We start from the raw sequence: 12,071 nt of genomic DNA, 5'->3' as shown, positions 1-12,071 counted from the left end.
TGGAGTAGAAGTAAAAGTATTGGAAATGGGAAATAATCAAGTAAAGTGCAAATACCTCAAAATTGTTCTTTAGTACATTGCCCAAGTAAATGTACTTTAGTTACTTTACACCAGTGCTTTTAAGCTACCTGTTTAGGGGAAAGGTTAGAAGCCAGCAGGGGTTTGGCCACGTGGTCACTCACCCACCAGTCGGGGTTAAACTTACACAGAGAGGCCGGAGCACTCAGGAATAGTAGCCGACGCCACAGACTGTCACAAACTCACAACTCGTCGCGACTGTGAGCTTGTAGGTCTGCTATTTACAAACATTTGGGACTTTTGGTACTTTAAGTACATTTTGGTGCCACCAACACTTTCATACTTTTACTCAAGTACATTTTTAATTCCAGACGTTTACTTGTAACAGAGTAATACCACGTTGCAGTATTGATACTTTTACTGAGGTGTGAGTACTTCTTCCACCAGTGGTCACAGCATGCACTACAAAAACACTTCAATGTTGAATCTGCTCAGAATTTACTCAATGGATTTACCTTTCTCCTTGTTTTGCCATGGGGTTTTAGCTGTGTATGTTCTGTTGTCTGCTCAGACGAGTTTTGCAGAATGTCATCTCAAAACATGTCATGATGAAATCATGGGAAACAGCAAGACAGGGTAGGGTAGAAGACAGTGTGGCTTCCATGCAGATCTTGGATGTCATGTGGCCAGTCTTATGTCGTCAGTCATCTATGACGGCAAAACCTCGATATTCTGAGGATCCCGTTGTTTCGAGGTCCCAGTAGTCCGGTTAGGATTAGGTTTAGGCTTAGGTTTAGCATTCAATAGCGTCGGGGGAGCTTCTCGGTATTTCTACAAGTCATCTTTTCGACAATGAAACCTAACCCTAACCCTAACCTCTGTGTGGTGAGTAGCGATACCTGCCAACGCTCCGTTGCCGAAATGATTGCGTTCGAAAAAGCGAGATTTCCCCAGCGTGGGCAGGTTAGCATTCAACAGCATCGGCAGGTTAGCATTCACAAGCGTGGGCAGGTTAGCCTCGGACTACTGGGACGCAGAAACAACCGGACCTTGGAATAGCGCTACGCGCCCATCTATGACGTCGATAGTACTATGATGTCAGACATCTCCATTTGTATATATAATATTTGTATATTTTTAAGATTTGTTTTTGGGCTTTTATGCCTTTATTGGATGGGACAGAAGACTGACAGGTAATGGGGGGAGAGATGGAGAGTGACACGTGGCAAAAGTCGTCTGGATCAGGAATTGAACCGGCGACGCCGCCAGGCAACCATGCCTATGTGGCAATGCCTGTGTGGTATGCGCCTGGACCAGTAGGCCAGCGGGTCCCCCACATCTCCATATGTTTAGCCTAATCCAACACCTTCATTGACTTCCAGTAATAATAAAATGATAAAAGAAACATCCACAGTATGGTGAAAGATATTCAGGGATTTACTTCCTTTGCCTTCCTCTACACACACGGAATCTGGCACTGATCAGTCCAGTGGTTTGTGAGATTAGATTAACACTCACACAGACAGACAGACCCTCTTCTAGATGGCTTAGCCCGTTAGAGCCACGCCATAAAATACTATCTCAGTGAAACCTTTTAAAGAATGGCTTTTGATAGCAAGTCATCATTATGTAAATGCTGAAACACATTCACTTTTTCACAATTCTTCTTAATCATACTTGTCCTAATGAACTTCTATGACGCCATGTTGATAACGAGGTCAAACGGTGGGTTGCTTCATTTATGATGAGCAGAAACGGTTAAACGCTTTATGTGTGAGCACTGCTATTAAACAACATCATCAGTTGTGACCAATAACCTTAACATTTCCCCACCCCTCTCCTCTCTTCTTCTACAGTGACAGTTATGCGCGTGTGAGAGCAGTGGTCATGACTCGGGATGACTCCAGTGGCGGGTGGCTCCCCCTGGGGGGCGGAGGCCTTAGCTGTGTCACGGTCTATAAGGTCAGCCGGGCGGAGGACAGCGGCAGCACCCACAGCGGAGGCAGCGGAGGAAGCAGCGGAAACCCAAGTCCCTGTAGCCCCAGTCCGAGCCCCAGCCCCACCACTGTGGAGTTCCTCATTAAGGGAGAGAGGCTCAAAGACAAACTGGTAAGGGAATATATGCAGCTTTCTCTGGGAGAGTATGTCATCGTTGTCGGGGGGAAACCGTCCTTTTTGTATTTATCGTTTTAAAATGATTTAAACTAGTGAAAATAGACGATCTACAAGCACACAACGCCTCGCACTGCGACAGTCTTGTGTGATGAAGCAGGGCTTTACCGTACGAAAAAACATACACATTTGAAACTTGGAGATACAAGGTATCTGCCCGACAGTGACAATATCAATGTAACCAAATGGCCCCGTAAGGGTCTTGCAGTCATTTACTTTCCATTTCCATTGATTTGAATATTCATTGCCATATCGGCAATATGCGAACATTCCATTTGAGCTAGAATACCTCCTCTGGCAAACAATTGTGATTAATGATGACAGTATCTAGCACAATAATCTGGATTATCATGTCGACCATAATTTTGCGGCTGTTTTAATACTTATAATCTTTGTGGAAGTGTGATGTTAACTCACTACAAAGTAAGCCTTGCCGAGCCATGTGGCCCATAGGGCAGGAGCCTGTTTCTCTAGGGGGTCCTCTGTATCTTTGAGTGATTTTTTTCTCCTTTTTTATATTAACCACTTGAACTTTAGTGTCCATATTCTGAGAACAAAAATAGCAGATCTGCAAGCTCACAATGCATCGCGCTGCGAGGCGTTGTGAGCTTGTAGATCGGCTATTTTCGGCAAAGCGCTTTGGTGTAGAGGGGAAAAAGAGCGGACTAATGACAGTGTACAAATGGAACCAAATGGTCCATTCGGTTCCATTTGTACACTGTCAAAGTTAAGGGGAGACCTTCAAATTTAAAAGTTTGAGAACCACTGCCCTAAAGTATTCTACAGGATAAAACAGAAAAACACAAGTACTTGTTGGCTTGCGTTTTAGAAAGAAGTGTGTTCCCTCCATTGCTCTCTTACTTATTCTTTCTCTCTTGTACGCACACTCACACACACACACGCGCGCGCGCACACACGCACACATGTGCACACACACACGCACACACACACACACACACACTACACACTGACACATGAGAATTGGTGCATTCTGTGGAATGAGATCACCAGGAGCCCCCCTTCCCAGCCCCCCCTTTCTCACAAACACACGCTCACATAAACACACACACACTCACACAGGAAGTGGTTGTTTGGCTGGCCTCCATGGCACAGGTATCTGAAAATAGGAGCGAGCTGCGTGATGCTGTGATGCATGATGACATCATCAAGGACAAGGGCAGATTGCTCAGGAGAGGAGAATGTGGGATGAGGGAAACACAAAGAACTTGGAAGCGGCTGAACGGCGGAAGGCATGAGGGGTCCGGAAATTAGTGCTCGGCTCGCTGCTGTGGCTTTCTACAAGACTTAGCTCACCACATAAACATTTTGTCTCCTTCTTGATTTTAGTGTTATGACATCAGGAGGTGGGTTTTAATAAACAGTCACTCCCCCCGCACATGAAAACATTCCCTTCGGCTGTGACCTGTAGAAAAAGTTCTTTGTCTGAGTCTCATGATTGATTCATGATGGTGTCCACATTAAAAGATATACTGTACCGGTAGGTCCTTGTTTTCCAACCCGGGAACTATTTTTCTATGTGTGCACGTGAGTTTCACATAACATTAGCACTCTGAGGGGGAGTGGGACTGAGTTACTAGGGCCCAAGGTTGAGGGGCCTTAGTTTATTACGGGTAAATGCTTTAGCTATAGAAAAATAGCAGATATACAAGCTCACAAATCTTTGAACATATGTCTTTTTTAAGTGAACATTTGTTCAACAAATTTGCTTCTGGGGGGTCCCTGGAACTAAATATTTTGATATGGGGGTCCGTGGCCAAATACAAATCTTTTTGGGGGCCCTTCACATAAAAAAGTTTGAGCACCACTGACATTGAAACATAGGTTTTTTATTCAAAGACTTGACTTGATGATTTTTCAAAAATAGCATAATCTACAAGTTGTGAGCTTGTATATCTGCTATTTCTCAATAGTAAAAGCGCAATAATGCATTCCCGGCCTTAATGGGTTAACCCTTTAAGCCCTGTACTTGTATGATGAATAGCGGGGGTCCTCAGAATTACTACAAGGGGTCCTCCAAATCGTTGTGTGATAGAAACTTGTTTTTTCTCCCCTTTTTTATATTAACCCTTTGCGTCCATATTCTGAGAACTATTTTTGGCAGAGAGCTTTGGAGGAGGAAAAGAGCAGACTAAGTACAGTGAAAGGTCAAGTTGATTAAGTATTGACGGTTCAAGTGGTTAAATATCTGAAAACCCACATTAACATGAATCCAAAATATAGTGATGACTGTGCTGTCAAACAATGAAACTATATGTAATCTTAATAAGGTTGTGGGGACACTGGAATTTTTCCGGGAACAAAGGAACCAAAACGCAGAGCAGAAAACAGTGACTTTCTATGATTCACAGAATGGCTGCATATCAAAAGGGAAATACTCGCCACCGGCAGCACTTGCTTTGTTTTGAGCCAACTCCCTCCCCACTGTCGGGAAATCCCAGCGGGATTACCACCATTTTGTTTATTGGGCGCAGTTTCTCATTGATAGTAATATTAATTAAGAGGAAATGTTTTCTGTTTTGTACAACAGATTTGTACAAAAGTTTATTTTTTTGGTGATTAGCCAAAAGGTAACAGGCCTTGTCAAAAAACTCAAAGTCACCCAGCGGTATTGCAGCTCATGCTACAGACAAACAAACATATATACAGTACATAGTAACATACATGCACACGCAGTCACGCATAGGAGACGGTGTGACCAGCGCTCAAAAATGCACTTACTGTAGTGTACATGCTGTTCAGAATACAAAATAAAATGTATTGTGGTTCCAGGAAGAACTGATTTTCTAGTCGTTAAACAAACCAAGACAGTGTTAGCCCTCGGGCTGATACACCAGCCGTCAGTTGGATAACACTGGGAAAAGACATGATAATTAAGCAATATTGAGAGGGTGTGTGTTATCGTGAACATCGGCACTCCTCCGTTGCTGCAGGAACGAGCCAAAGGCGAGGTTCCGTAGGCAGCGCAGAAGTTACACCTTCAAGTATAATATTGCGATTATACAACAGTTACCCTTAAAAAACATGTCAACTTCATTTCATTTTAATGCCACATTTAGCTACTATGTCCCTGAACTTCACATGAAACTGCTAGTGTAGCCGCTTACAAGGCATCACTTGTTAGGTAGCGAGCCGGCAGCTTTTTTGCGACCAGCACAGCTGATATCTTTGTTTGATGAGACCCATTCCGTAATGCTCAATATCACCACGGCTAGTTAGCTAGTTCAACCAATCGGATTGCTTCGTCGGAACTACCTGTTGTATAATCTATGATATTCTATACTTTTACCTTTAGCCATTACCTGTCATTTAGACTCTGAATGAAACAAATGCTTAAAATTAGATGGCATTGGATTGCAGGCCAAAGCCTAATAGTCACTGTCACAATGTGAGCTTCCAGGTAGAGCTGTCAACATTATTACATAATCGTCTAATTGCAATTATTTGACATAATCGCAATTATTTTGTGATAATCGTCATAATAGTTTACATGTTGAAAGATGTTTATATGTTTATATATGTTCATTCACGTTAAGACATTTAACCATTTATTGCAAAATGGAATACACAACAAGCAGATTTAACCATTTATAGCATAAATGGAATACAGTTAATCTTGGCGTTTAAAGGCCTCCACGATAAGAGATGCTCCCTGAAATTTTGTGCAAGCTTTTCTGAGCATGCTAAGCAAAATCAGGGAACGCAAAGCAATACCCCCCCCATAGGGATACAATAGCAGAATAATAGCAATAAGTTGACGTGTCAATATCACTGTATTTGAGCTTAACCTTGACATGTAACATAGTAAAAATCACAGTATTGAGCTTAACACTTATGTTGCTCTCGCGTTGCCATGGTTACCATAGACTTCCATGTAATTGTGCAATTGTGTAAAAGGTGCACGCCCATGCCTAGATGATGCACCACGTATGTAGATGCTGTTCACAGCTTTCAAACAAAAAAATCCGCTTGGAAATCCGTTCAGGCATTCATGATTTATCAGCCATTATGTTTTCTTCAGATGTAAACAAACATGGCTGCCATGTTTGAAAGAATGAGTTGGTATGGGGGTTAAACATGCAATTTCGCGATCGCGATCATTCCTAATACATTTCTGGAGGTCCAAATTTTTTTTTTGAAAAAAAACAATTTGAAAAAAAAAAAACTCGGGGTTGGCACCATATGTGTTAACAACATTGACATGAACTTAGTCAAAATCACAGTATTTGAGCTTAACCACATTGACATGTAACTTATCAGACAATCACAAGTATTTGAGCTTAGCCAGACTGATCGTGCAAAGGTGGAGGCTGGGGTGGAGGAGGCAGCAAGCAGCAATGATTCCGAAGAGTCGGAGGCCTTAGGGCTTTTTCGCGCTAATCAGTCTAAAAGCGCCACATTTTGCACAGATGTAGCCGAGGGCATGCTCTAATGATTTAGCTAGGGCGCCCGACTATAAGCTTCAGAAACCAAGCATTGGTAGAGAAAGCAAGCCGTATTTAAAGGAGCCTTCCCTACTGATTGAGCGCTTTGATTGGAGTATGGCAGTCATGTGACATAATGACCAGCAGATATGTTAAAGAGGTATGAGAACAGAACTGACTGATATCTGACTACAGCTGAGCAGCGACTTGACTCCCATGTCCTGCATAAACTAACGCTGACGCTTCATTGATCGCAATTATTTGAGAGACAATTAATCGTCATGTAAAATGTCATAATCGTGACATCCCTTCTTCCAGGTCTGCTATTTTCGCTCTATTTTAAAGCATGTGCCAACAACACGGTCCCATTCACAACCACACCGTGCCATGTCATGTGTGATGGAATCAAATGTAAAGCAGATCAAGTACAGTGAGAGACCCCGGGATAATCCCAAGCTGCTGATGAGTGTGTAAATCTGTGCGTGTTAACTGTTAAGAACAGGGGCGTCACAAGGGGGGGAGGGGGGGGTTAGTGGGACTAAATAACTAGGGCCCAAGGTGGAGGGGCCTTAACTATTGAATGCTTTAACTATAAAACAAATAGCAGATATACAAGCTATACAAGCTATACAGCGCGGCACTCAGTGCCACGCTGCGAGCTTGTAGCTTGTATTTTTGAAAAGTCGAGAAAATGTGTGCAAATCTTTGAATATATGTACTTTTTAAGCGAACATTTGTAACTCAAATTTTGCTTCTGGGAGAGGGGGTCCCTGGAACTATATTTTGAGATGGGGGTCCGCGGCCAAATACATATCATTTTGGGGTTCCTTCACATGAAAATGTTTGAGCACCACTGACATAGAAACATGTCAGAAGGATTTGAAATATTCAAAGACTTTCACGATTTTTCAAAAATAGCAGATCTACAAGCTCGCAGCGCGGCACTCGGTGCCACGCTGTGAGCTTGTATATCTGCTATTTTTCAATAGTTAAAGCACAAAATAATTGCGCGGGGGGGGGGGGGGGCCCACAGTGAATCCTTTTACCCAGGGCCCCAGAATTTGGTGGGTGACACCCCTGGTTAAGAATGAGCTGTCTTGTCACATGTCAGAAAGACAGAAGAGCTTCACCATGCCGAGCACACAGCCTGGTGTCTCCCAGTGACATCATCGTCCCTGGTGGCGTTTAAAAGCAGGAGGTCTAAACCGCTGTTTTTTTATTATTATTCTCTTTCACAGCGCCTACAATCCTTCCGCCGAGGCCACACACAGTCTCTATATGTGTGTGTGTGTGTGTGTGTGTGTCTATTTATGTGGGTGTTTACAAAGTTTATATTTGTTTGCATGTCGTTCTCCAAGTTGTGTGTGGCGCGGAGGGGAAGGGCGTGATGGGATTCGATTGTTCACACACAGAGGGTATTCCTCCTCTACCGAGGCCCCAGGTCTTTTTTAACCCATTTAGAAGGGGTACACATATTGTGTATCATTATTTTATGCTTTAACTATTGAAAAATAGCAGATATACAAGCTCACAGCTTGTAGATCTGCTATTTTTTTTTAATCGTGAAATGTTGAATTTTGACCCGATTCTATAAGTGTCTTTTGAATCCTTCTAAGGTTTTTTGAAAAACCCTATGTTTCTATGTCAGCAATCTGGCTAGCCATCGTCAAAGAAAAGGTCCTTTTCACTTAACTGGAGCTCAGTTAGTCTGTTCTTGAGAGACTACTATGTCAGTGGTTCTCAAACTTTTTCATGTCGTTCTCCGAAGTGTGTGTGGCGCGGAGGGAAGGGCGTGATGGGATTCGATTGTTCACACAGAGAGGGTATTCCTCCTCTACCGAGGCCCCAGCGAGCAGAGGCGTCACAAGGGGTAGGAAAGTGGGACCGAGTTACTGGGGCCCAGGGTGGAGGGGTCCTAAGAACGTTATCTATTGAAAAATAGCAGATATACAAGCTCACAGCGCGGCACCGAGTGCCGCGCTGCGAGCTTGTAGATCTGCTATTTTTGAAAAGTTGTGAAAATGTGTGAAAATCTTTGAATATATGTATTTTTTTAAGCGAACATTTCTAACTCAAATTTTGCTTCTGGGGGTCCCTGGAACTAAATATTTTGAGATCGGGGGTCCGTGGCCAAATACATATCATCTTGGGGGTCCTTGACATAGGTTTCTTGCACACATTTTCACGATTTTTCAAAAATAGCAGATATACAAGCTCGCAGCGCGGCACTCGGTGCCGCGCTGTGAGCTTGTATATCTGCTATTTTTCAATAGTTAACATTCATGGGGGGCCCGCAGTGAATCCTTGTACCCAGGGCCCAGAATTTGGTGTGACGCCCCTGCCAGCGAGTATTCTGGGATGTGGTGAAAACGCCGCCACCATTAGCCAAACCCACCCACCCACCCAACCCCCCCAAAAACTCCCCCCGCCCACCCCCGACCCCACCACCACAACAAACACCCCACCATATGTAAGCCTGGTGAGGATGCCACCCAGTGCCAGTGGGCATGGGGGTGGGGGGTGGGGGGGGGTTGGCATCGACCACAGTGCCACTAACAGTCTGAGGGCATCAGAGAGAGAGAGAGAGAGAGGGAGAAGGAATAATGGTGAAGCGAAAACAAAACAACAAAGGAAAACACAGCACATGAACGACCGGTGCCGGTGGATTGCTAGCATAGGCGCCACGTCTCATTGAGGATCTTTCAGTCGTCAAGCCTGGATTGGCGTTTGGGGTGGGTGGGTGGGTGGGGGGGGGGGGGCTATGGTGGCGTCTACTGTGAAGCACTGTGTTGCGATGCATAATAATAGAGAGTCTATTTATGTTTCAAACAGTCGCAAATGAAAGACCAAGTTATATTTTAGTGAATGATGAGCTAAAATGTGTCAATAGCCTATATTGGTTTGATCTGGCAAGTGAGTGACTCATAGCTACCGTATTTACATATTTATTTATTTTTGGCATTTACTTTTTTTTTTGCTTTATTAAGCAAGCTTTATTGTGCAAGATTTACACAAATTGCAGGCAAATGAAAACGAAATAAAAGATAATAACAATGAGCTTGTATGAGCTTTTTAACTCAAATCTAATATGACACCCATGCTTTCCCAGTGGGGTTAATAGTTATATTGGGTTGTATACAGTAGGTGTGTATGGGGCTGTCACGAATATGACATTTTACATGACAATTAATTGTCACTCAAATAATTGCGATTAACAATTTCATTGTATTTTTGTCGTTGACAATTACATTTCTGTTTGGCTTGTAGGCTTTGAAGTTGCACATGGCAGACATGACACATAACCTAAACATACAAAGAAATGAAGAACATATTTGACAACTTTACAATTTAAACGACGCGTTGTGAGCTTGTAGATCGGCTATTTCCACTATTTTTTAAATGTTTGAACATATATATTACATTTTTCAACATGTAAACGATTATGACGATTATCCCAAAATAATTGCGATTATGTCAAGTAATTGCGATTAGATGATTATGTAATAATTGTGACAGCCCTAGGTGTGTATGGACTGAAAACCTAGGCCAGGAGACATGTGATGTGAGACAAGACGCCACAAGTCAAACTAGGGGAGGGCGATATGGTGATAATTATCGTTGAGACGATACAATGTCTCCACGATATGCCTTTTCAGAAAAGATCCTGTTTAATCGTTAATACCGAGATTCATTGAGGAATTCAATTTAAACCTGCATTTTGGTCTAAATCAGTAGTTCTCAAAATTGAAAATTTCAAGGTCTCCACTTAACTCTGACAGTATACAAATTAAACCCAATGGACCCTTTGGTTTCATTTGTATACTGTCAGAGTTACAGTACATACTTTAAAGTTCAATTTAGACCTCCCAAAAGGAACCCAGAGAGTCTAGTTTTTGTCAAGTAACTTGAAAAATATCCATAAAAACCAACTTGAAAAAGGAATTGTGATAAAATCGTGTATCGTGATACAGCTTGGGAAAATATTGTGATATTGTATTTTTCCATATGGCCTACCCCAGGTCCTCACAACTCACAAGGAGCAACTGTTTGAGCAACCCCAGCTGTTTGCTTTATTTTTCAACAATAATAATTCATTTTCATTTGTCATCTCCCAAATGAAACTTCATCTCTGAAAGTGAAAGGGAGTACCTCACTGTGTGCTTAAAGGAACTTGAGGTGATAAAAACATGAAGTATTGCCAGTATCCTGGCAGTGATGATGTCATACACATCATAACGGGAACCCTGAGGTGGCTCCTCTCCCCTTATTGGAAATTGGACGTGTTTAGACCACTGTTTCCCAAACTGGCTCGGACACATTTTTATGGGCCATTTCTCAAAATATATATATTTCAAAAAGAAATATATTTATATTTTTGAAATAATGTTTCAAAAACAAACAAATCCAAGAAATGTCATGATTTAAAAAAAAATGAGAATGAAGAAGTAGTGAAATAGCCGATCTACAAGCTCACAATGTGGCGCAAAGCACTAGTTTAGGTCCAAGGCAAACGTCTAATCTCTCTTTTGGGTCTGGAGCTAAAAACATGGTGAACCACCACTGCGTTAGATAGGTGGTGGGAATGTGGTGCAATCTATTAGAAACCAGTGAGTGTAAATATTCCTTGAAGGCAGCAGGACATGGCACCCACACAAGAGATGAACATGGAGGACGTAGCCTATAGAGCAGTCATTCTCAAACTTTGAAATCTGAAGGTCTCCACCTGAACTCTGACAGCGTACAAATGGAACCAAATGCACCCTAACGGGTCTAGGGATGGGACCATACGTGATATTATTGTTGATAAAAAACACTGATGATAATCGGATCGTGGAGATTTAATTTATCGTGATATCGTCCTCCGTCAAGCACTGGGATCAATTCACCTTTTATTTGCCGAGCTGCATATCCGGTACCAATTAAACCCTCCATTGGTAAAACGTACCTTTAATATATGTACTTGATACAGTAGTTTTTTCACTCTCTACCTTATCTCTTTGCCAAAAAATAGCCAATCTACAAGTTCACAACGTGAGCTTGTAGATCGGCTAAATGTCGGCTAAATGTTCTGCCCCAGTATAATGGATGTTTTGGGATATTTTGATTTTCGTGATAATATCGCAAATCGCTATTTCTTTTGTCACATTAATCGTGATATGAAATTTTCATATCGTCCCATCCCTAAACGGGTCCATTAGGTTCCATTCGTACACTGTAACTTGTAAGGGTCAATTATAGACCCCCCCCCCATAAAGGAACCTAGAGAGCCCCCGAAATCCACTTCTTTGAGAACCACTGCCGTAGAGAAAGAAGTGAAGAAATCTAGAAGACAGAGACAGAACCTCCAGAAATGGAGGAGAGATGAAGGGAGATGGAGGGAGAGAGGTGGAGGGGATATGTCTATAAGCGCAGTGATGCGGCACAGAGTGTACTGGTGAT

At 42.5% G+C, this 12,071-nt stretch overlaps 1 protein-coding gene across 1 annotated transcript in view; it reads left to right on the top strand.

Moving 5' to 3' along the window:
- Positions 1-12,071, top strand: part of spred1 (sprouty related EVH1 domain containing 1) — a 77,174-nt gene that overhangs the window by 24,793 nt on the left and 40,310 nt on the right. The window contains exon 2 of the mRNA XM_080750065.1: positions 1,875-2,127. Coding sequence (XP_080606191.1) covers positions 1,875-2,127 — 253 coding nt within the window. The remainder of the gene's footprint in view (positions 1-1,874; positions 2,128-12,071) is intronic.

Source organism: Nannobrachium achirus (assembly GCF_963921795.1).
Source record: "Nannobrachium achirus genome assembly, chromosome: 20".
NCBI classification, from domain to species: domain Eukaryota; kingdom Metazoa; phylum Chordata; class Actinopteri; order Myctophiformes; family Myctophidae; genus Nannobrachium; species Nannobrachium achirus.
This window is presented reverse-complemented; position numbering and strand designations above follow the sequence as displayed.